The sequence below is a fragment of the Bos mutus genome, chromosome 3 (assembly GCF_027580195.1).
Source record: "Bos mutus isolate GX-2022 chromosome 3, NWIPB_WYAK_1.1, whole genome shotgun sequence".
NCBI classification, from domain to species: domain Eukaryota; kingdom Metazoa; phylum Chordata; class Mammalia; order Artiodactyla; family Bovidae; genus Bos; species Bos mutus.
This window is the reverse complement of record NC_091619.1, coordinates 87,461,448-87,488,226: the sequence shown is the minus strand read 5'-3', so window position 1 is coordinate 87,488,226 and position 26,779 is coordinate 87,461,448. Positions and strand designations below refer to the sequence as shown.

General features: G+C 38.8%; 1 protein-coding gene across 1 annotated transcript in view; it reads left to right on the top strand.

Annotated features, from left to right (window-relative positions):
* The first annotated feature begins 7,107 nt into the window (after positions 1-7,107).
* PRKAA2 (protein kinase AMP-activated catalytic subunit alpha 2) overlaps positions 7,108-26,779 on the top strand; it is a 76,590-nt gene continuing 56,918 nt past the window's right edge. Inside the window, exon 1 of the mRNA XM_070367965.1 lies at positions 7,108-7,291. Coding sequence (XP_070224066.1) covers positions 7,198-7,291 — 94 coding nt within the window. The 5' untranslated portion in view covers positions 7,108-7,197. The remainder of the gene's footprint in view (positions 7,292-26,779) is intronic.

Here is a 26,779-nt window from a genome sequence, read left to right as displayed (position 1 = left end):
TTCCTCTACAGCTCTTGTCACTAACAGTATATGATATGATACATCTGTTTGCTTATTGTCTGCCTCTTCCACTAGAATGTGAAAAAGACTCTCTCTTTGACCTAACTCTTGTCAGGCTCCTCTAAACCCAATTAGGCCCAATCTTTGGACATGTCCTCAAGAGCTCAAGTTTAGCAAGAATCCTGTTAAGCTGGTGGCACTAGTCATAAAGAACCCACCTGCAATGCAGGAGACCAGAGTTTAATATCTGGGTTGGGAAGATCCCCAGGAGAAGTAAATGGCTACCCACTTCAGTATTCTTGCCTGGAGAATCCCATGAACAGAGGAGCCTGGCAGGCTACAGTCCATGGGGTTGCAAAGATCTGGACAGGACTGATCGACTAAGCATATACACCTACACACGCTGTTAAGTTTGGTTTAGCCAGAATAATCACCCTCAATATCCAATAAAATCCTTATCCTCACCATCATCTTGGCCTTCTTTCAGCAAGGATCCTGTTAGGTTAGTCGAACAAAGAATTACCCTAGCCTCCCAGTAATTTTCTATTCACCAATATTCCCATGCAGCTCCTTGGCTACAAATCCCCACTTTTCTTTGTTGTATTCAGAGTGGAGCCCAAGCCAATCTCTCTCACCTCTTGTAATACCCCATTACAGTAGTCCCTACAGATATAGTCAACTAAGCTTCTTTAAAACTGCTGTGAATAGCTTTTCTTTAACAAATGCTAACACTATGAGTGATAAATGAGACAAGGAGCAGATGTCTTGTTCACTACTATATCCCCAGTGCCTAAAACAGTATCTAGCACACAGTTGGCACTTAGTACATGTATTTTTCAATGAATGCATATATTTAGAACAAGGAGCAATATACCCAAAGAATCTGGGAATCTTTACTTGGTAAGATCACTAGTTTTATACCACTTTAAAAACATTTCAACACTTAAAAAAATAAAGGGTGTAAAGTTTATTAATGAATGCATGCGTGCTCAGTCACTTCAGTTGTGTCCAACTCTATGTGACCCCATGGACTGTAGCCCACCAGGCTTCTCTGTCCATGTGATTCTCCAGGCAAGAATTCTTGAGTGGGCTGCCATTTCCCTCCTCCAGGGGATCTTCCCAACCTAGGGATCGAACCCACATCGCCTAAGTCTCCTGCATTGCAGGCAGATTCTTTACCACTGAGCCACCAGGGAAGCCCCTTAATGAATGTAACACAGTTAATTTCAGAGAATCAGAACCTCAGAGTTAAGAGCCCTTGAAGGGCACCTAGTGCTTGCCCACAGAAAAGAAATAGAAATCTCTGGGTATTTTTTTAGGTCTTTAATCTTAGAGGGAGAGTTACTTTAATATATATGCAGCATTAGGAAATTTTGAAATTAGCTAATTGGTCTTACGTTTGCACTAATTAATCATGTTAAAGCTTTGTAGTTAATGTTCACAGGATTGAAGCAAAAACCCAAAGCATTAACACCCATTGGGGGTCATTAAAAGTGTATTATAAAAGACTTCAAATAATGTGTATACTCTATAGTTTTGTCAAGGGTTGTTTTAATTCCAACACACAGCTATAATACGATGATAATCATGTCAAGGTGACATTGGTATCACTTTATTCAAACCTCACTAGTTTAAAAGCACAGTATAGCTAGGCACTGAATCCATGCCAGGCGGGAAAGAATTGATTTAATTGATCTAAAAGTATGTTTGAGTTTGTTTTTTTTTTCCAGACAAGCTGTCAACACACACATGAAAGCAAGATTCTAAAAATGCTGTTAGATCCATAATGTTTATACAGCAAAGCAAACAACCTTTGTTATTCCAATTAATGCATCTGGCCATGGAGAAAATCTGATCCAAAATGTTATATTTTTCTTAACTACACTGAAAAAAAAGTTGACTCATATTGAAGCAATTTAGAAACATACTCAGATGAAAATGAAAATGGATTACATTAAATTTAATATTTGTTATTAGAATACCTGCTAAAAATAACATCACAAAGTTTTATACTTCCTTTAAAGGGTTTTAACGGTTGTCACATGTATTGTATCTACTTATTTGTTGGAAGACTGTTGGGCCAGGTAATATTATCCTCTCAACCTTACACTCCAGTAATAATAAATGTCAAGAGGTAAAACATGTGTAGGGAAAATAATGTACCAAGATCAGTTTGTTGAGATACCTTGGACTACAGCCTATAGTACTTCATAGTACTCTCCCTTTTTCCTTCGATAGCTTCATTCTAACACGGGCAGTGGATTTAGGAATTGAATTTCCTGACACTACTGGTTTTACCAATGAGATGTAAATCGATCTGTTTAAGGACACACTAAGTGATTAAGCTGAGACAGGAACTCAGGATTTTTGTTTCTAAATACTATGCTTCCTACAACACCAGACCATCATACTTTGATAATCAAGAATAATTGTTAAAGTAAATCCAACAGGGTTTAGAATATTCAACAGGTAAAATGACCTACTTATTAAACAACAAATGACACTTATTAAAGAGGGAGGAAAAAAGTCACGGATTAAAAGAAATATAAGATGCATTTCAATAAAATGCTATTCAAAAATCTTGATTAGAATAAACCAAATGTACAGTTATTCTTAAGACAATCAAGAGAAATTGAACACAAAATGGGTGGTTTATAATAGTAAGGAATTACTGTTATTTTTGTTAGATATAATAATGGTAGCATCACTATGCTAAAAAGAAGTTCTTATCTATTAGCAGTGTATACTGAAGTATTTACCAGTGAAACAGCAAGCAAATAATTTTAATAAAACACCCTATGAAACAAAAAAACTGAAAAAATAGATTGCTAAATGAAACAATACTGATAATCATTAAAGGTGGGAGTTATTTATCCTACTTTGGTGTATGTTTGAAATTTTTCATAATAAAAACAAAAAAGCAATTACTGAACAAATACTATCAGATACCATCAGCACATTTTATTAATCATTGAGTGTCCAACTTTCTTTTTATTTTAAATTGGAGAACAATAATAGGAAAGAATACCTTATCATGAGTCTCTAAGGTCCTATATGTTCTGGGTTATGCCCATCTCCAATCTCACTAATGACTGCTATACCAAAAATTCTGCTTTGTATTTAATACATGTGTTTGTGAAATCAAATTGATATTAATTTGACTTAGTTTTCAAATGCTCTTCCCTGTATTCTTGCTACTTGGTTCTGCATTTTGGTAATCTTTTTCTTTAATCTAATTCAATAAATATTTTGGGAATGATATACTAGGTTCTGTCAAGTCCCAGGAGCAGCAGAAAGGGTATGTTATTTTCACATGTATATGAAATATTAGTTTGTATATGAAATGTGAAAGGTATATGAAATATTCACATATATAATAACAGAATTGATAGATGCTATATTAATTCTATGAAAAAAGCGCTATGCGAATCCTGAAGAGGAAGATGTGAACAAAAATTCAATCAATCATGTTAGAGGAAGGACAGAATTATCTTTCTATTCTCTCTATAAAAATATAAAATATGAGGAGACAATCAAAGAATACACAGCCAAAATATGTAGAAAGCACATATTATAGAGATAGGTGGAATCGTTAATTTATAAAAATGTTATTTTTCTAGATTTGGTAAGTTTGTGTTATTTGTTAACTTCAAAAATTTTGTAGATTTAATTTCAAATATTTACTTACATCTTCAACTTCATATTTTTTCATTAAGGAGGTTCTGCCTCATTGTATAAACTTCAGGTGCCACACAAGCTTAATCCACTGAAGAAAGAGCCTGTGACTTACTAGGGTACATCTGTGCTGAGGATATATCCATTAGTGAATAAAAAGAGAGGGGAAGAAACTGTGAAGCTTACCTTCTAGTTGCAAAAGATAGACAAAACAAAAATGTAATAAACGAGTAAATTAAACAGTATGTCAGAAGGTTAGTGCCATGGAAAAAGCAGAGAAGGGCTAGGGGAATGGAGAATGCGGAATAGAGAGCACAGGTGCGTGGTCAGAGTCGGTAAGCCTCAAGGAGAAGCAAAGAATTTAAGAAAGTGGTTATTGATAATACCAATGGAATCTAGTTAAGTGTATTTGCTTAGGTGGTGCTCCATTATTCTCTTACTCAGGTCCCCAGTATAGAGGATTTGAAGTCAAGTAACTCCAAAGTTACCGTAGTAAGAAGGTAAAGCAGTAATAGCTGGACCTGGTTAAGAACTGAATAGCTTCCCAGGGGACAGTAATCTTAGAGACTGGTACTAAACAAGTGGACACTAAAACATCACTGGAAAACAATAAAATGGGGTCTATTGTGTTTACTAGGACTTTTTGGGGGTGGTAAGACCCTCTAAGTGGCATGGCTCTTTAAGGAGATTCAATCTGATGAATTCTCACGTTGTACTGTTGGGTAGGAGAGGCAAATATGGAATCACAATTGAAATTATTCAGCAACAGAAGACTGAGTGATGCCACCAAGAATTGTCCTTTCCCATCGTCATCACCCACTTAGCATTCCATCTATCCTTTAAACGAAAGTCATGAAAACAGACAAAAATACAAGATTAAAGTACATATTGTTGACATTCCCTGCTGCTGCTGATGCTAAGTTGCTTCAGTCATGTCCAACTCTATTCGACACCATAGGCAGCAGCCCACTAGGCTCCTCTGTCCCTGGGATTCTCCAGGCAAGAATACTGGAGTAGGTTGCCATTTCCTTCTCCAATGCATGAAAGTGAAAAGTGAAAGTGAAATTGCTCAGTCATGCCCGACTCTTCACGACCGCATGGACTGCAGCCCACCAGGCTCCTCCATCCATGGGATTTTCCAGGCAAGAGTACTGGAGTGAGGTGCCGTTGCCTTCTCCGGTTGACATTCCCTAAAAATAATAAAAACATGACAATGAAACTATAGTTGTAAAAATTTTATGTTTTTAGAGCATCACATACTCTTTTTTATATGGGTAGCTGTTTCATGGTAAAAATACAAAAGGACAGGTCAGAACTGGATATGAGTTCTGAGTCTGCCACTTAGTTGATCTGCATTGGGCAAATCAGAAAGGGAAAATCTAGGTTTTATCATCATAAAATGGGGATAATAATAAGTTTCTTTTATGACAACTGAGATAATTGCATTTAAATGAGCTTTTTAATCTATGAAGTATCATCTACTTGTTTGGTATAATAATAAAACTACAAAGTAGTTCATAGTTGCTAGGTAAGGATCATAGTTATGTGGCATATAATAATTAAAGTTTAATTATCCACCAATAGTTAAGACACTGCAGAATGCTTTAAAATTTCTTTATAGGCTGTCTTCATAAAGCTTCAAGAAAGCAATCTAACAGCCTTTAACATCTTTCACTGGGATGTTAAAACAAGTGACACATTCATCTTATTTCTCAAAAGCAGAACAGATATTTTTTCTTACTTGAATAAATACCGAAGGAGTGATCCTTAACCAAATACCAGTATCAAAATAACTGGCTATTTTCCTCCAATTGCCGGCTAGGTAGAGTGATTCTTAAATGATACTTCTTGTCAGCAAGAAAGATGATCCCAAGAATGAACAGAAATAGCCTCTGTTCAACAGCTGTGATGTCTATAATTTATAAGCCATGATCATCTCTCATCAGATTGGCTTGGTGTGCAGAATAGATGCAAGTTTGCAGTTTGCATATTCATCACTTCTCAGGAAAAGAACTTGTGTTACATCTTATCCTTTTTAATACATTTCTCTCTTTACCTATAAATAATGCGATGAGACTTACTATTTGAGGAATGTGACCTTGAAACTCTACTGTCATACACAAAGGTAAAAGATGTTCAACTAATCCTTAAACATTTATTCCCAATAGGCAAATGATTTTTAAGCACTGAAAGACAGGCAACACTGGAAACTAGGAGACTGAAGGAAGGAAAGAAAGAAGAAAAGAGAGGAGAAAGGAGGGCGGAAGGAGGAAGCCATAATCACTGTACTTACTGTATCTGGGCAGTTTTTAAGGCTCTGCCTGCTTCTAGTTTCCTCTTGCCGTTTCCTCACTCCCCCTTCAATCTTTACCTTTAATTCGTGCCCTTACATTGCCCTTTGTCCCTTAGGTAGCTTACTCCCCAAGCTCACTACGTTCAGTTTCCCTCTTCAATTTATTTCACTATTTCCCTCTTGTGCAGCTCTGCCACAATTTCTATGCTATATATACTTGATTAGTCGTGTCTGACTCTTTTGCGACCCCATGGACTGCAGCCCGCCAGGCTCCTCTGTCTATGGGAATTCCCAGGCAACACTATTGGAGTGGATTGCCATTTCCTTTTCCCTGGGATCTTCTCAACCCAGGGATCAAATCCTTGTCTCCAAGGCGGATTCTTTACGACTGAGCCGCCTAGAAAGCCCATATATTTATATAAGTATGTCTAAAATACAGTTGATCAAATATTGGGACTGATTGGGGAACTTTGTGCAAATTAGTTAGAACCGAGAGCTCTAGAGAGGGTCTCTCCTCAACTGAGAATTAGACAGTACGTAGAGGAGGACCAGTGAAGCCAGCAGAGTTGGCTTTTTTTGTTTGTGCTGTGGTGACCTGTATGAAAACAGTGCGTGACTCCAAACGCTTCCTTGTGACTCTCCTCCGACTGACCTTCGATCAAGGCCCTTCCCCACTGCCGCCAGCCTGGACTTCCCTCGGACCCACACGCTGCTTTTCACGCCCCTCTCTCCCCACACTTCAGGCCTGTTTCTCTTCTCCAGGCTCTATTAATACTTCCATCTCTTTCCACTCGCCAAGATTCGGCCCAAATCTCACCCTCTCATTTCCACCGTCAGGTTCTGCTCAAGGGCCCCTTAACCCGGCTCCCACCCCAGGGCCCCTCCTCCAGGTAGCGAGGCGACATCCTTCCTCCTCCCCGCTCCGCGCACACCTGTCGGCCTCCGACCTACCCCGCACCGAGCGCCACCCTCCCTCCACTGCGCCCCCAGGGCCCTAGTCCTGGGCCCACGCCGGCCTGACGCCCGCCCACGGGGCCTCGGCGCGCACACGCCCACGCCCCCCCCCACCTGCTCGCGTCCCCCCTCCCCGCGCCCCGCCCCGCCTCGCCTCGCCTGGTCCCCAAGTCTCGGGCCCCCGCCCCCCGCGGGCCCGCTGCACTGTGGGTAGGCGGCGGCGGCGGCCGCACAGAGGATCCCGCGGCGGCGGAGCGAGGCTGCGCGCGCCGAACATGGCTGAGAAGCAGAAGCACGACGGGCGGGTGAAGATCGGCCACTACGTGCTGGGCGACACGCTGGGCGTCGGCACCTTCGGCAAAGTGAAGAGTTGAGTACGCCGCGCCTCGCGGGAGGCCCAGCCCCGGAGTCCCGGAGCGCCGGGCCGCGAGCGGGCAGCGGGTGGCGGGGCCTGGCGGCAGGTGGAGCGGCCGCGCCCGGGCCGCGCGGAACCTGGGGACCCAGGGAAGGCAGTGGGTACTGCTTCGCCCCGCGGCAACGGCGGGGGCCTGGCTAGGGGGCTCGGGCGGGGGCGTCGCGAGGTCCTGGGACTGGCGTCCAGCACGCTTCTACTGGCCGACCTCAGTGCCCGCCTCTGAAACCCGGAGATTGGGTTGTTGGGCGAGATGCCTTTCAGCTGGGAGGCTGTAGGGATAGGGCTGGGGAATGATCCACGGCCCTGATGGTGGAGTTCCCATTTCGTGCCAGGTGTCCCGTTAGGTGCTTCACGTGTGATCTCCTGTAATCCTTACAGCAGGTGCAGGTGTTATCTTCGCCTTTAACGTGAGAAAACGGGGACCTCCTAGGAGGGACGTGTTCAAGGTCACACCGAAATTGGCAGAACTGGGATAAAGGTCTAAAATGTCCTCCAATTTTGGCCAGGCTGGGAAGTCCTCAAGTCTGGATTCTTTCGTGCTCCCTGGTTGTGGATTAGTAGGGCTGGTAGTCTACGGGGGATCCCGGGGCGCGAGATGGGTGGGTCTTTCTGCGGGCCGTGGGAAACGCTGGGATGCAGCTGGGTTGGGTCAGGGCTTAGTTAGAACTGGGAGGTCTGAAGCTTGCTTGGTGTGTGTAAAATGGTTCTAGGAAGGCTTCCAGGATGGAGGGAAAGGAAAGGGGGACTTTGGAGTTGGATCTTGGAGGATGTAGGGCTGAGGCCAGAACTGTAAGACATACTCTGCTGAGCTCTGTGTTCCTAGGTGATGGGATCCCATTTTGGGTGTAGAAAAACAGGCTGCTTTGATTTTTTTTTTTTTTTAACTGGTTACTGGTTAAGTATTGAACTTTCCTGTTTTTCTTAAGAGTCATGTGAGTTTAATTAACTTGTCCTCTCTCCAGAACTAGAATCAACTTATTAAAAATACTTCTTTTGGTTGTTGCTTTTTTCTTTTTTTCGTTTTGCTGGGAAAATGTTGGGTAGGCAGCTTGAAGATTTTATTGAGGCCTCTGCTTCCTTAAAAAATCATAATGAAAAAAATTTTAGGTTTTTAAAATTATAGTAAATCACTTTACAATTTCGTGTTAGTTTCTTCTCTATGACATTGTGAATCAGCTGTAAGTATACGTGAATTCCCTCCTTCTTCAGCCTCCCTCCCACCCTGCTAGGTCATCACAGAACACCCAGCTGAGTTCCCTGTGCCAGACCTTAGCTTCCCACTAGCTAGCTGTTTTACACATGGTAGTGTAGAGATCAGTACTACTCTTTTACTTCGTCCAAAAATCCTATTTTAACCTTGAGTCCAGGCTGTAAGTGGGTAGAAGAGACTCGTTCATTCATATGGCAGGGATCAGCTTTTATTTACTTGCACACATTTGATACCCTTTCTTTTGTTCAGTAAACACTTACTGAGTGCCTACAGTGTGCCAGGCACTGTTCTAGGTAATGGGGATACCCTAGGAACAAAATCTTGAAAATCTTTCCTTTTGTGGTGCTTATATTCTAGTAGGGGAAGACAGTAATCACTATATATATATTTGTGTGTATGTATGTGTGTGTGTGTGTGTGTGTAGTATTTTTAGTGCTGTGAAGAAAAATGAATCCGTTTTGTGCAGTTAGCAATTTTCAGTAAGATTGTCAGGCATGGCCTTACAGATAGGGTGGTATTTATGTAAAGACCTCAGGTTTGTAAAATTCTTTCAAGTCCTGTGAGGGCTGTGAAGTTCTAGCTTAGGTTTGCAAGACCTCATAAAGTGGTAAGTGAAGAGAATATATTTAGAGTGAATATATGAAGATTCAGGAACTGGATTAATGCTGTGACATTACTAAGGACTATTGTGTTTTGATGTTATACACTCAAGTCTTCACCATCTAGGCATGTACACTTTCCAGGTTATATAATGTATACTGTTCCTTTTCAAATTGTGTTAAAAATTGTTGTTTTTTAAAAAAAATTCTTGTGTAATCTGAATGTTGGCTAAAATACCCATCAGATCATTTGGTCCATTGTCACAGGACAACTTAAATCTCTTTTTGTATATATCCTTGAACTGCTTCTAGGCACTGACTTAAAATATAAACCAACAGAAGGTACTTGAATTTATGAGAAATCCTTTTCCTGGAAGACTCCTTCCCAGTGAGCAACTAACTGGGGAGATTTCCTAGCACTGTATGAGCACCTCTCCAAAGTTAGACAGTGCTCTCCCATCCAAAGTTAGAATTAGTACAGTTGCTTAATAAAAATATAAGTTAAAATAAAAATATAAGTTATATAAGTTGCAGCAGTCTGAAGTTACTCATTTACAGTGGACCCTTGAACAACATGAGTTTCAACTGCAGGTGTACTTTTACAACAGATTATTTTTTTCCTCTAAATAAATACTACAGTATTATACAGTCCAGGTTGGTTGAATCCTAAAATGTGGAACCATGAATACTAAGGGATGAATATAAGGTTATACACAAGTTTTTAACTTCCTGGGGTCCAGTGCCTCTAACTCCAGTGTTGTTCAAGGGTCCATTGTAATTCTTTAAGGGACTACAAACAAGAGCACTCTTATTTTTAAACACAACTTTTTTCCAAGCATATTTAACATATCATAAAAGTCACCCATCCCAAATGTATTATGCATAGTACAAGTCAGTGATTTTTAGTGACTTTACTGAATGGTGCAACCATTTTATAGATCGATTTATAACATTTCCATCACCACAATAAAATTCCTCATGCCATTTATAATTAACCCTTAGCCCTAGGAAACTGTTCATCTGTGTTCTGTCTGAATAAATATGCTTTCTCTGGACATTTCTTATAAATGAGATCATTGAATATGAAGTCTCTCGTGTCTGACTTCTTTAACAAGGCTTTTGATGTTCATGCATGACATAGCATTGTTCCTTTTCCTTGCTTAATAATACTCCACCTCATGGAAATGCCACGTTTTGCCTGTGCAGTCACCTGTTGATGACCTCTGTTTTCAGTTTGGGACTGTTACAGATAATGCCACCATGAACGCTGTGTGCAATCTCTGTTGCAGATATCTGTTCTCATGTATATTGGGTAGATATACCCAAGAGAAGAATTGTTGGCTTGTATCATAATTTTATTTTTATTTGTTGGAGAAACTGCATACTGTTCAAAGTGGTTGTACCATTTTACAATCCCACCAATAATGTGTGAGGGTTCCTATTTCTCCAAATCCTCACTGACATTTATTTATTGTCTTCTTATGACTCTTCTAGTAGGTGTGAGATGGTAACTCATTGGGGTTTCAATTTGTGCTTTCCTAGTGATGATACTGAACATCTTTTCATGTACTGAATCGCCATTTGTGTATCTTGGGCGAAATGTCTTTTTTTTCGTTCATTTGTTGGATTGGTTGAGTTTATAAGAATTTTTTTTTTTATAAATTCTGGATACAAGTCCCTTATTGCAAATATTTCTTCATGTCAGTTGTCTGACATGTATTAAGTGTTTTGAATTTTTGTGAGGTCCTTCTTATTGACTATTTCCTTTTATGGATGATGCTTTTGATGTTACATTTAAGAAATCTTTGCTTTGGGTTTCAAGAATTTCTTCACATTTTTTAAAAAAATAGATGTTTATTGTTTTAGCTCTTATAGTTACATTTAGGACCCATTTTGAGTTAACATTTGAGTATGGTATAAGTTGAGATTCTAAGGTCAACTTTTTGAATATGGATATCCAATTGTTCCAGGAGCGTTTATTGAAAATACTTACATTTTGATTTGCTATTGATTTAGACTTTATAAATTTAATTTCTACTAAAAAACAGTAGTAGATGGTTTAGTTTTATATGGCTGTAAAAACATGGAGAAGTGCTGAATATTTTATGTGCCTTCTCTCTTTAGCTATTATGTTATTTATAGATATTGAACATTTAACTTCAGTTGTTGATGTATCAGTTTACAGAGCAAAGTTAGGTGCAATGAACAAAAATGGAAAGAACTAGTTTTCATTTAATAGCACTTGTTTAAAGCTACTTTTAAAAACATATGGAAATCCTTCTAATTGTTGATAAATGATTGAAACCTTATTTTAAATATTGAGTTGATTTTTCTCCATTGTTCTAGTGTAAGAGTACTAGGGGAGTACTTATGGAAACAGATTATGTTGGCTGTCAGAATTTAAAGTAGTGCATTTTATCTACTTAAATTTTTTTCTATGTATTGTTTTGATTCTTACTCTTTCCCAGGTAAGGTATAACTGCTGTTTAAAAGGTCTTGTAATTAGACTTGCTCAGTTCCTACCTAAATAATGAAGGTCATAGAAATTCTAGAAGAACAGATCTGTGCATGTGTTTTACAAAGACCAGTTGAAGAAAAAAAGTGTTTTAAATATAATGGTAATTATATTTTTAAAAGAAGCTTGTATTTTCAGGGTGAGAACTGACAGATTTGATTTATAAAATCATTATTCTTCATTAGAATTATACACAATAGGGTCAGTTCAGTTCAGTCGCTCAATCGTGTCTGACTCTTTGCAACCCCATGGACTGCAGCACACCAGGCTTCCCATCTATCACCAACTCCCAGAGCTTGCTCAAACTCATGTCCATCAACTTGGTGATGCCATCCAACCATCTCATAGGAGGCTTTCAGTCAAAGTAGCCTTTTCTAGTCAGCAAGGTCTCATCAAGGCTTTGTTTTTTGTTGTTTTTCAAATACTTATGTGAATAGCTCACAGAATTGGCTTTCAAGAAATTAAGTAAATATTTTGTTAAATCTTCACTTCTGTGTAAGATAACAGGAAAGATAAGCAAATGTAGAGCTTGTGTTCAGTTGTTCAATTGTATCTGGCTCTTCGCAACTCCATGGACTGTAGCCTGCCAGACTCTTCTGTCCGTGGAAATTTTCAGGCAAGAATACTAGAGTGGGTTGCCATTTCCTGTTCCAGGGGATCTTCCCAACCCAGGGACTGAATTCCTGTCTCCTGTGCCTCCTGCATTGGCAGGCAGATTCTTTACTACTGTGCCACCTGGGAAGCCCTAGAAATATAAATACCAAGTCCTAAGTGATAAATTATATCTCAGACAACTACCTGGTCAGTTGGTGGACCTCAGAGTTATACCTGTGGTATTTCTGACCCACACTGGCATTGTTTTTGACCCTCATGTAGTGACAAGTCCCTTGAACTACAAAGAGATCAAACCAGTCCATCCTAAAGAAAATCAGTCCTGAATATTCATTGGAAGGAGTGATGCTGAAACTGAAGCTCCATTACTTTGGCCACCTGATGTGAAGAATTGACATTGGAAAAGACCTTGATCCTGGGAAAGACTGAAGGCAGGAGAAGAAGGGGACAACAGAGGAGGAGATGGTTGGATGGCATCACAGACTCGATGGACATGAGTTTGAACAAGCTCCAGGAGTTGGTGATGGACAGGGAAGCCTGGAATGCTGCGGTTCATGGGGTTGCAAAGAGTTGGACATGACTGAGCAACTGAACTGTAGTGTCAAGGCCCTAAAGAATACTTGAAACCTCTTTGGGCTTTGTTTTTTTCTTGTCCTTAGCAACAACACTGGAATGTGAAATTTATTTGCAACCGAATTTTTGAAGATTTAATTTCAAAAAATGGATAAGTTTAATTGTTCCTTCTGGTTTAGTAGAGGTTTGAATTACTGAAGACCATAGCTGAAATAATGTAAAACAAAAGAAAAGGGAAACATGTTTGTAACAATTTAGTGATAAAAGCTACAACTTGATTAAGTTGATACTATGTTTACTATATATGCACTTGGTTTTATTTATTCCCCAAAGTAATCCTGGATTTGGTATTATCTCCATTTTGCAAATGTAGATATTGAGAATTAGATACCTTAATTTGCCTAAGGTCACAGTGCTAGTAAGTTGCAGAAGTGGCAAATTTAGGGTTCTCTGATGCAAGTCTGTCCCACTCTTTGCGACCCTTTGTGACCCTTTGCGACTCTTGCCTGCTAGGCTCCTTTGTCCATGGGGATTCTCCAGGCAAGAATACTGGAGTGGGTTGCTGTTCCCTCCTGCAGGGGATCTTCCTCATCCAGGGATCGAACCCCTGTCTCATAAGTCTCTTGCATTGGCAGATGGATAAATTACATATGGATGATTAAAAATTATATTTTCATATAAATTTTACTCTTGTGTCTCAATCCATTCCATTTTTTTAATATGATAAGGTTACTGAATTCTGACACTATTAACTAATTTAACTATTTAAATTTCTTTAAAATACCAGGTATTTCAGGGTTGCCCCATCCCCATTATGAAAATAACTTTGACTAAAGATTGCCAGTGGCCTTTAGTAACCAGACTAAAGAGAATTTGTAAAAACATAACGATGTCCTAGGATGAAGGAACATTGGTTTTGGAAGGCATTAGCTGGGGATTTTCATTTCATGCTACTGCCAGTTATATGAATTTGGGAAACCATTAAACTTCTTTGAGCTTGTTTCCTCTTTTGTAAAATGACAATAACAATACTTGGCTACCTCCATTCTAGGTGTTTTTTTTAAAGGATTAAATGAATTGAGGCACATAAAATGGCTTAAGAGAAAATGAGTTACTTTACAGAGAGATGGCTGTTGTGGAGATGACTAGATACATGGCCAGTTTGAGTGAATCCTGTACCCTGTGTGAGGTGTTATTAATAATAAATATTTACTGATTGTGATTCTGATTGCAACTCTGATTGCAACATTGAGACTTAACTTTAATAATTTGCCCCAACTTTTTTGGTTGCCTGCATTGGAAAGTTCCTAATGATTAACTCATTTGTGCTATATGATGTTTAGTTTTTAGTGTTTATATTAAAAATCCAGTATCTTTTTGGGTTAAGCCATGAAATTTGTTTTTTCACAAATATGGAAAATGAATAAGAATGAAATGAAAATAACTGTTGATGTTCATATAAATTGCTAGCTGAACTGATTTTACTTCTGAAAATATGTAATTCTAAACAGCTGTTAAGCAATACTTCCAACTAATGAAGCTATATATTTTCTGAAATACTAGACCGTTAATGGAATGAAAATGAATTCATCATCTTTCTTAAATAATCAAGTAAATAGTGTGCTATTTAGGGTTTTTTCCCCCTGATTTATCTCATTTTTGTGATTTCAGTGTTTTGTCCTTAATGCTGAATGGATTTTGTTCATTTTGTGTAATGGATTGATTCTTGAAAGACACTTTTCTATAGGAAACAATGTTATAGATGGATAGATTCAGAGGAAGTCCACAAAGGCAGGATGGTATACAATATAGAGAATACTGGATTTAGAAGGCCTCCTGTGTGGAAGTTTGCTGTTGCAAGCCAAAGTCACTTGATCTCTGAAAAAGGGAATAAGACTTATATGTTCTTTTATACTTTTGAGAGTAATAGAGGAGAAAATGTAGGTGAAAATATACAAGTACTTAACTTTTATGTATTTGTATACTTGGGCCCTATTTTATATATTTGTAAACCTGTAATTAGCTGAACTCAGAATAATCTGTGATCTGGTTCTGAGACCAGGATTTAATTGATGTTGAGAAGAAAGAGTTTACTATGTTCTATTTTTCTCTGGTCTTTTTTCATATTTCATTTGTGTATGTTTATTAATCTAATTCTCCAGACACTGCTCACTTATCACCCTCTTCTGTATACCGTGTATATGTATGCAATGAATATATGCAAACATGTAACATATCTATTCCAGGTCTCATGGTAGTGATCATAGAACTCTTGGATAAAGGAGGCAAAGCTGGGAAAGGGAGGAGGATGTGAGCAGCAGCTGGCAGTTTTTATATGTGGTTTGTTGTCAAGGTTCTACTTGGAGCAGAACCAAAATAATACAGTTAATTTTTTTCAAACTTCGGAAAATGCAGACTCTGAGCTAAAAATGCCTTTCTACAATCTTTCTCCACACATATCTATGTGAGTTAGAAAGGATTTTTGTAGTTGATCATATACTGAGGAACTTACTTCAATTCTGTGGACTTTCTCCCTTTCCCATGCTGACACAGCACTGCTTTATCTAGATTTTTTTTTTTTTTTTCAATGTGCCAAAATAGTCACTTACCTTGTAGTTCATGTTAGCTTTCCTTAAAGTGTTTGTACTGCTTTGTAGTGATTATATTGTCGCATTTACTCTTCTGAGATTCTTGTGGTTTCCTTAATGATAGGGAAAGTACTTTATAGAGCAAGTAGTTAATATTTTGAAGCCAGGTAGATAATTTAATTGGATCTAAGAGAAGATCTAATCTCAGATGAAAAAGTGGGTGGCAGAAGACCCCTAAAATATTGAATGTGCTATGAAAGTGACAGCCAGTCTCCCTAGTGTGTTTATTAGTTGCAAATGTAAGAGAAAACACTTTGAATCAGGTTAAATCGATTTTTATCTATTATTTAGACCACTGAAATGCATATGCAAAGCAATGTGTTTATTTTGAAATGTGGCAACCATTTTATTTTTAGTATAGTGTTATTAAGGAAAGAATTTGAGGCAGCTCTTATCTCTGCTAATAATAGAAACCTGCACCCCTTCAAGGGAACAGTATTCTTGCTTAAGTGGTGTCTTATGGTTGACAGTGTTTGCCTTTGATAAATTTTACTGTATTTCTTTTGGTAGTGCTTTTATTTTTAAGTGTTAATAATCCTTTTTTAAATTTGCCCTTAGTTTTTTTAAATGCCTTTTATAGAATCATCAAATATTGCTCTAACATCTCTTATCCTGAATGTTAGTGTGTTAATTTATTGAAATACTTTTTTTTGGACTCTTTATTCTTCATATTATTTTGTATTTACATTTTATGCACTATTAAAAACATAGTGAGCAATATATTCTCATTTAATCTCTCAATTTCTTAATTATAAACTAATTATAAGATGGTTATATAGCTATCATAATTGAAAATAATGGAATTAAAGTTTTAAGTATGCCATAAGTGTTTTTCTAAATTCTTACTTTACTCGATAAATACCATAAATATTATCTAATTTTTGTTTTTAACGTGTTGGGGCATAACTTGGTACCATACGTATTCCATAATTGACTTGAGTTTTGCCAGACTTAGTTATGAGATAATCAGTCAGTCAGTTCAGTTGCTCAGTCATGTCCAACTCCTTGCGACCCCATGAATTGCAGCATGCCATGCCTCCCTGTCCATCACCAACTCCCGGAGTCTACTCAAACTCACGTCCATTGAATCGGTGATGCCATCCAGCCATCTAATCCTCTGCCATCCCCTTCTCCTCCTGCCCCCAGTCCCTCCCAGCATCAGGGTCTTTTCCAGTGAGTCAACTCTTCGCATGAGGTGGCCAAAGTATTGGAGTTTCAGCTTCAGCATCAGTCCTTCCAATGGAACACCCAGGACTGATCTCCTTTAGGATGGACGGGTTGGACCTCCTTTCAGTCCAAGGGACTCTCAAGAGTCTTCTCCAACACCACAGTTTAAAAGCATCAATTCTTCGGCGCTCAGCTTTCTTCACAGTCCAACTCTCACATCCATACATGACCACTGGAAAAACTATAGCTTTGACTAGATGAACCTTTGTTGGCAAAGTAATGTCTCTGCTTTTGAATATGTTATCTAGGTTGGTCATAACTTTCCTTCCAAGGAGTAGGCATCTTTTAATTTCATGGCTGAAGTCACCATCTGCAGTGATTTTGGAGCCCAGAAAAATAAAGTCTGATACTGTTTCCACTGTTTCCCCATCTATTTCCCATGAAGTAATGGGACCAGACGCCATGATCTTCGTTTTCTGAATATTGAGCTTCAAGCCAACTTTTTCACTCTCCACTTTCATCAAGAGGCTTTTTAGTTCCTCTTCACTTTCTGCCACAAGGGTGGTGTCATCTATATACCTGAGGTTATTGATATTTCTCCTGGCAAACTTGATTCCAGCTTGTGCTTCTTACAGCCCAGCGCTTCTCATAATGTACTCTGCATATAAGTTAAATAAGCAGGGTGACAATATACAGCCTTGACATACTCCTTTTGCTATTTGGAACCAGTCTGTTGTTCCATGTCCAGTTCTAACTGTTGCTTCCTGACCTGCATACAGGTTTCTCAAGAGGCAGGTCAGGTGGTCTGGTATTCCCAACTCTTGAAGAATTTCCTACAGTTTGTGGTGATCCTCACAGTCAAAGGCTTTGGCATAGTCAATAAAGCAGAAATGGATGTTTTTTCTGGAACTCTCTTGCTTTTTCAGTGATCCAGCGGATGTTGGCAATTTGATCTCTGGTTCCTCTACCTTTTCTAAAACCAGCTTGAACATTTGGTAGTTCACGGTTCACGTATTGTTGAAACCTGGGTTGGAGAATTTTAAGCATTACTTTACTAGTGTGTGAGATGAATGCAATTATGTGGTACTTTGAGCATTCTTTGGCATTGCCTTTCTTTGGGATTAGAATGAAAACTGACCTTCTCCAGTCCTGTGGCCACTGCTGCATTTTCCAAATTTGCTGGCATATTGAATGCAGCACTTTCACAGCATCACCTTTCAGGATTTGAAATAGCTCAACTGGAATTCCATCACCTCCACTAGCTTTGTTCGTAGTGATGCTTTCTAAAGCCCACTTGACTTCACATTCCAGGATATCTGGCTCTAGGTGTGTGATCACACCATTGTGATTATCTGGGTCATGAAGATCTTTTTTGTACAGTTCTTCTGTGTATTCTTGCCACCTCTTCTTAATATCTTCTGCTTCTGTAGATCCATACAATTTCTGTCCTTTATCGAGCCCATCTTTGCATGAAATGTTCCCTTGGTATCTCTAATTTTCTTGAAGAGATCTCTAGTCTTTCTCATTCTGTTGTTTTCTTCTATTTCTTTGCATTGATCGCTGAGGAAGGCTTTCTCTCTCCTTGCTGTTCTTTGGAACTCTGCATTCATATGCTTATATCTTTCCTTTTCTCCTTTGCTTTTTGCTTCTCTTCTTTTCACAGCTATTTGTAAGGCCTCCTCAGACAGCTATTTTGCTTTTTTGCATTTCTTTTCCATGGGGATGGTCTTGATCCCTATCTCCTATACAATGTCATGAACCTCCATCCATAGTTCATCAGGCACTTTGTCTATCAGATCTAGTCCCTTAAATCTATTTCTCACTTCCACTGTATAATCATAAGGGATTTTATTTAGGTCATACCTGAATGGTATAATGGTTTTCCCTACTTTCTTCAATTTCAGTCTGAATTTGGCAATAAGGAGTTCATGATCTTAGCCACAGTCAGCTCCCGGTCTTTTTGCTGACTATATGGAGCTTCTCCATCTGTGGCTGCAAAGAATATAATCAGTGTGATTTTGGTGTTGACCATCTGGTGATGTCCATGTGTAGAGTCTTCTCTTGTGTTGTTGGAAGAGGGTGTTTGCTATGACCAATGCGTTCTCTTGGCAAAACTCTATTAGCCTTTGCCCTGCTTCCTTCCGTACTCCAAGGCCAAATTTGCCTGTTATTCCAGGTGTTTCTTGACTTCCTACTTTTTGCATTCCAGTCCCCTATAATGAAAAGGACATCTTTTTCCGGTGTTAGTTCTAAAAGGTCTTGTAGGTCTTCATAGAACTGTTCAACTTCAGCTTCTTCAGTGTTAATGGTTGAGGAGCATAGACTTGGATTACTGTGATATTGAATGGTTTGCCTTGGAAATGAACAGAGATCATTCTGTTGTTTTTGAGATTGCATCTAAGTACTGCATTTCAGACTCTTTTGTTGACCATGATGGCTACTCCATTTCTTCTGAGGGATTCCTGCCCACAGTAGTAGATATAATGGTTATCTGAGTTAAATTCACCCATTCCAGTCCATTTTAGTTCACTGATTCCTAAAATGTCGATGTTAACTCTTGCCATTGCCTGTGTGACCACTTCCAATTTGCCTTGATTCATGGACCTGACATTCCAGGTCCCTATGGAGTCTTGCTCTTTACAGTATGGGACCTTGCTTCTATCACCAGTCACATCCACAAGTGGGTGTTGTTTTTGCTTTGGCTCCATCCCTTCATTCTTTCTGGAGTTATTTCTCCACTGATCTCTAGTAGCATATTGGGCACCTACTGACCTGGGGAGTTCCTCTTTCAGTATCCTATCATCTTGCCTTTTCATACTATTCATGGGGTTCTCAAGGCAAGAATACTGAGGTGGTTTGCCATTCCCTCTCCAGTGGACCACATTCTGTCAGACCTCTCCACCATGACCCGTCCGTCTTGGGTGGCCCCTCATGGCATTGCTTAGTTTCATTGAGTTAGACAGGCTGTGGTCCATGTGATCAGGTTGGCTAGTTTTCTTTGATTATGGTTTCAGTGTGTCTGCCCTCTGATGCCCTTTGAACATCTACCATCTTACTTGGGTTTCTCTTGCCTTGGACATGGGGTATCTCTTCATGGCTGCTCCAGCAAAGCTCAGCTGCTGCTCCTTACCTTGGATGAGGGGTATCTCCTCAGGGCCGCCCCTCCTGACCTTGAACGTGGAGTAGCTCCTCTCGGCCCTCCTGTGCCTGCGCAGCTGCTGCTCCTTGGACGTGGGGTTGCTCCTCTCGGCTGCGCCCCTGACCTCAGGCGTGGGGTAGCTCCTCTCAGCTGCCGCCCCTGACCTTGGACGTAGAGTAGCTCCATATAATGAAATAATAGAACCAATTATATCTTAAGCACCTACATGTTTAGTCATACAAGATTTTAAGCAAACTGTTTATGTCATTGTCAAAAATGTGGCAATGATGCTACAAATTGGGAGTATCTGGAAAGAAGGAAGAGGGAAATGTTCAAAACAGAATTTACTTAAATGATTCATCTCTCATGTTTGAATTCTATGTCAAATATGATGTAATGAATCTACCTTTTACTCAAATTTATACCAGGCCTTCTCAGTGCTCTACTAATTCACAGTTAAGTAGTATGATGGTTATACTATATACTATAAATTTGCTTTTAGTAAGAAATTTAGCTTTGTGTCTTATGGTAACTTTTTGGTTAAGATAAAGAAATGTGCTTTGGAGGGCTTATTGCTGCTGAACAACTATTCCCAAAGAACTTACGTGTCATTCTAAGGGAAATCTTGGTCCTTTACTCTATTTAATATGTATAGTAAGATTTCCTATTTGGGATAGAACAAAGCTAGATGAGATAATTGATAGACAAGTCATAGAATGAGAATTTAAATATTCATTGACTCTTTGAGTTGCTAGGTAGAATTTGATAGGGATAAGTGTCAAATCTAGGGTAAAAACAAAAATGAAAAGCAGGTATATAAGAGAGTAGAACAGTTGATAGCGGTTCTAACATATTGAAATTTTATCTGACCATGAGTTTTGAAGTATATATTATGAGTATATATTATGTATATATTATGAGTACTTAAGTGTAAAGATTGTTTTTTGGTAGAAAATAGACATATAGATTGATATTAATGAACCATATTAGTAGATAGTTGTAGAAGTATTAATAGTATAGTTCTGTACTTTGTATTAAGCTAAATGTTGAATATTGACTTTAGTTCTTGGTTCCATAATTTGGAAAAAAATCTTAGCCACATATATTTCATTCAGAGAATGATCATTATAACTAGAGGAGTTCAGAAAGTATGCCATGTGAGGTATGGTAAAGAATATATTCCTAGATTTTATCTGGAATTTATCTAGATTTAATCTGGAAAAGAACCTGATGCTGAAAAAGATCGAAGGCAAAAGAAGAAGGGGACGACAGGATGAGATGGTTGGATGGCATCACCGACTTGACAGACATGAGTTTGAGCAAGCTCCGGGAGTTGGTGATAGGGAAGTCATGGGGTCCTGAAGAGTCGGACATGACTGAGCAACTGAACTGAATTGATAAACATGTGTGCGTGTGCACACACACATATTTGTATATTTTAATTTTAAAGACTCGAGATTGTCTTCCCTATCTGGCTATGATTTCTAACTTGCATCAAATCAACTTTCTAGTTAAAGTGGAATTGAAAATCTGGAGAAAATTAAAAATCTGAAGGCAGCCAGGACTTGAGTGGTTGATATCCCTGTGAGAAGAAAAATGCATTGGAGTGAGTCTGACATTTTGTTTGGCCTTTCTTTTTGAGTCATTTGCTAATTTGTAAAGATGGTAAATGTAAGAAGCCAAACAGAGAACAGTGGATAAAAGGCAGAAAAGCTAGGCATAGTTTGAATCCTGGGGAGACAGCAGTTGGAGTTCACAACGTATCAAGGAGGAGAGTCGCAGGTAAGCACTTGGGTTTTTGTTTGCAAGCCCCTGAAGACCGAAATCCTTAGAATCAGCTTAATACTAGACATATTAAGATGATCTGCCTCCTGTCTTTATTCTCTGAAGGAGAATAAAATAAAGTGGGCCCTCTATATTTTCACACAGTGTTCAACATGCTAGGAAACAAGGGCAAGACAATAGAAAAAACCTCATAGGAATTCAGATATTTAAGCTATCAGACATGGACTTTAAAATAATTACGATTGAAGTGGTGTCAGTATGAGTTATTTCTCTTTTTCCTCTCCCCTTCAATGTACATCTAATTGGACATGCATAACCAAAAAAAAATTTTTTTAAAAAGCTCTTCTGCATAGCATTCCAGGACACTCGAGATCCATCCATCTTTGTACCTGAAAGTGAGTGGATTGGAATGCAGAAAAGGCTGTGGAGTGAGGGAATGTTGCCAGTAGGTCTGCAGTGGGCCAGCACAGACCTTTTTTTGGCAAAGGAGGTGGAGGGTGATGGTGGTGAGTAGGGGTCTGCCCAGCTGTGCATGCTGCAGCTAGAGGGACCTGCTGCTCTCTCTGTGGAGAGAGCTCAGTGACTAGAGAGAGGGAAAGGAAAGAGAAAGGAAAGAAAACATCTCCTGTCCATTGGTCCCATGATTCTGGCCATACCATGGGCCATACCAGCCCATAACTACCCATGGGCTGGTGGGACCCTCACCCCAAACTTGGGGATCCCTCTACTAGGTTGTGGGCACACCCAAAGCCCAAAGATTAACATACATCTCCTCCAATGTGCCACCAGCTACCCTCTCCTCTTTTATTTTCTCTGCCAACTTAACTTTTGTTGTTGATACACATTCCCAACTCCCAACCTTGTACTGGTAAGAGAAATGAAAAAAATTAAAAATAATAATAACCTGTGTTATAGCACCACCTTCTGGAAAACAAAAGGAAGACTTCTAATTACCAACCTACTGAATTGTTAGGAATAAACAAAGCCTTGCCTAAATAAAGAAAAATCTTTGCTACTTCAAATGTGAGAGCAAAGTCTCATTTCATCAAGCACCATGGGAAAATATCATTGTAATCATGTTATCACAAGAAGAAAGTGACAGTTTTCCCACAACCAAACCCAAAGATCTGGAATACTGTGATCTAACTGATAAAGAGTTGAAAATAGCTATTAGGAGGAAATTCAGTGAGCTGCAGGAAAACTTAGGCAATATAATGATCTCAGGAATAAAATTAATAAACGGGAGGAGTACTTTACCCAAGTGACTGAAATTCTAAAAAGAAACCAAACAAATTATGGAGCTAAAGGACTCGATAAATGAGATTAAGAATTAGAATGCAATGGAAATAGAGCAAGTCACATGGAAGAATTAGCAAGCTCAGGGGTAGGGATATAGAGATGATTCAGATGGCAGAAAGAGAAATAAGATTTTTAAAAAGTGAAGAAACTGCAAAAACTCTCTGACTTCATCTGGTGAGCCAAAGGAAGAAGAGAGGGAAAAGGGAGCAGATAGTGTGTTAAATAATAGCTGAGAACTTTCCAAACCTGGAGAAGATACTGGATATATACATCCACCTTTACATATGTAAACATGAAAGGACATTCTCCAAGACATATTAAAACTGACAAAAGTCAATGATAACTTTAAAGACTGCAAGGAAAAATAGTAACCTATAGAGTTACCCTCATTAGGCTATCAGCAGATTTATCAGGAGAAACTCTGTAGGCTAGGAGACAGTGGAATGACATATTCAAAATGTTGAAAGATAAAACCTGCCAACCAAGAATACTCAATCTGGCAAAATTACTCTTCATATATGAAGGAGAAATATAGGCTTTCCCAGACAAAAACTGAGTTAATCACTACTAGACCTGCTTTACAGGAAATGTTGAAAAGAGCTCTTCAAGTTGAAAGTGCACAAAAGATGAAAGTACACAACTCTGATTATGATGATAGAAAAGTAACCTTTTGTAATAATATATTTAAGTCTTAATTATAGCACAGAAGGTAAAGGAAATGAAGTATAGCTACCACAACTTGTAATCAAATCATAAGAAAGGTAATTGGTGATGTCAAAAATGTAAAAAGGAAAGAGCTAAAGAATGGAACTTTTATAGACAAATGAAGATAAGTTGCTATCAGCAGAAAAATAACTTTCATCTATGAAAAGTTTTATATAAATTTCATGGTAACCATAAAAAAATTTAGTGGAGAATGAAATATTTTTTTTAAAAAATGGGAGACTGAGAAAATCACTATGAAAACCACCAACTTACAAAGGTAGACAGAAACAGAAGAAGAAATAGTGGAGCAGTAAAATAATAAAAGATAAAGCACACTGGGGCGACCCAGAGGGAGGGTAGGGGAGGGAGGAGGGTGGAGGGTTCAGGATGGGGAATGCGGGTATACCTGTGGCGGATTCATTTCGATATTTGGCAAAACTAATACAACATTGTAAAGTTTAAAAATAAAATAAAATTAAAAAAAAAAAAGATAAAGCACAATATGGCAGTAGTATGTTCTTACATGTCAAATAGTCACTCTAAATGTAAATGGATTGAATTCACCAATCCAAAGGCACACAGTGGCTGGATGGATTAAAAAAAAAAGCAATTGTATGTGATCTACAGAACACTTTTTATCTTTGAAGACACAGAATGGCTCAAAGGAAAGGATGGATGATGATATTTCAAGTAATTGGAAACCAAAAGAAGGTAGGCATAAGCACACTTATATCAGACAAAGTAGACTTCAAGTCAAAAAAGTATAATGAGACAAAAAAGGTCATTGTATTATGATAAAAGTATCAGTATATCAAGAGGTTATGTGCTCAGTTACTCAGTCGTGTCTGACTCTTTGTGATCCCATGAACTGTATGCTGCTAGGCTTCTCCATCCATGGCATTTTCTAGGCAAGAATACTGGAGTGGGTTGCCATTTCCTTACAATCATAAGTATATATGCTCCCAACACAGGCATATATATGTGCCAAAATGCATTAAGCAAATAATAACAGATCTTAAAGGAGAAATAAACAGCAGCACAGTAATTGTAGGATATTTCAGCATTCCACTATCAGGAGTGGATAGAACATACAAACAAATTCAACAAGGAAACATTGGAATTGAATCACACTTGAAAACAAATGGACATATGTAACATTCTGTCCAACAGAATACACATTATTCTCAAGTACACATGGAACATTCTCCAGGATAGATCATATGATAGGCTACAAAACAAGTCTTAGCAGATTTAAGATTGAAATCATACCATCTTTTCTGATCACAGTGGTTTGAAACTAGAAATCCACAAGAAGAAGATAGTAAGAAGGTCTGAAACCATGTGAAAACTAAACACACTTATAAAAAACCATTGAGTCAAAAAAAGAAAATGGAAATAAATTATCTTGAGACAAATGAAAGTAGAAATATAGTAGATATTCTGGGAGGCAACAAAAGTATATCTGAGAGGAAAGGTTATAGTAATATGTACACATAAATTCAGATATGCAGGAAATACACCACCCTAGTGGTAGAAAGTGAAGAAGTAAAGAGGAACTAAAGAGCCTAAAGGAACTAAAGAACTAAAGGAACTAAAGAGCCTCTTGATGAAGGTTAAAGAGGAGAGTGAAAAAGCTGGCTTAAAACTCAACATTCAAAAACTATGATCATAGCATCCGGTCCCATCACTTCATGGCAAATAGATGGGGAAACAATGGAAACAGTGAGAGACTTTATTTTCTTGGGCTCCAAAATTACTGCAGACAATGACTCCAGCCATGAAATTAAAAGACACTTGTTCCTTGGAAGAAGAGCTATGAAAAACCTAGCCACTGTATTAAAAAGCAGAGACATCACTTTGCCAACAAAGGTCCATCTAGTCAATGCTATGGTTTTTCCAGTAGTCATGTGTGGAAGTGAGAGTTGGACTGTAAAGAAGGCTGAGCACCAAAGAATTGACTTGAACTGTGGTGCTGGAGAAGACTCTTGAGAGTCCCTTGGACTGCAAGGAGATGAAACCAGTCAATCCTAAAGGAAATCAGTCCTGAATATTTGTTGGAAGGACTGATGCTGAAACTGAAGCTCCAGTACTTTGGCCACCTGATGCAAACAGCCAACTCACTGGAAAAGATCCTGATGCTGGGAAAGATTGAGGGGAGGAGGAGAAGGGGTGACAGAGGATGAGATGGTTGGATGACATCACTGACTCAATGAGCATGAGTTTGAGCAAGCTCTGAGAGGTAGTAAAGGATAGGGAAACCTGGTGTGCTGCAGTTCATGGAGTCACAGAGTCGGACACAACTGAACAACAGTAGTAACATGTGTATTAGGAAATTAGATCTGAAATAAGCGACCTAACTTAATACCTCAAGGAATTCAAAACAGAAGAGCAAATTAAGCCCAAAGTTAGTAGAAGGAAGGAAATAATAAAAATCAGAATGCAAATCAATGAAATAGTGACCAGAAAGACAACAGAAAGGATCAATGGAACTAAGAGGTGGTTCTTTGAAAACAAAACAAAACAAAATTGACACACCTTTAGCTGAACTAAGAAAAAGAAAGACTCAAGTAAGTAAAATTAGAAAAGAAAGAGGAGACATTGCAACTGACTACAGAAATGTAGACTCAAAAGAGACTATTATGAATAACATGCCAACAGATTGTATAACCTAGAAGGAACTGATGCACTTCTGGAAACACAGAATGTACCAAGACTGAAAAGGACATCATTTTTTTGTTTGTTTTTTTGGATGTTCTAAGAGGTCTTGTAGGTCTGCATCAGAGATCAGTCGCTCAGTCATGTTCAACTCTTTGCCACCCCATGAATTGCAGCACACCAGGCCTCCCTGTCCATCACCAACTCCCAGAGTTCACTCAGACTCACGTCCATCAAGTCAGTGATGCCATCCAGCCATCTCATCCTCTGTCATCCCCTTCTCCTCCTGCCCCCAATCCCTCCCAGCATCAGAGTCTTTTCCAATGAGTCAGCTCTTCACATGAAGTGGCCAAAGTACTGGAGTTTCAGCTTTAGCATCATTCCTTCCAAAGAAATCCCAGGGCTGATCTCCTTCAGAATGGACTGGTTGGATCTCCTTTCAGTCCAAGGGACTCTAAAGAGTCTTCTCCAACACCACACTTCAAAAGCATCAATTCTTTGGCACTCAGCCTTCTTCACAGTCCAACTCTCACAT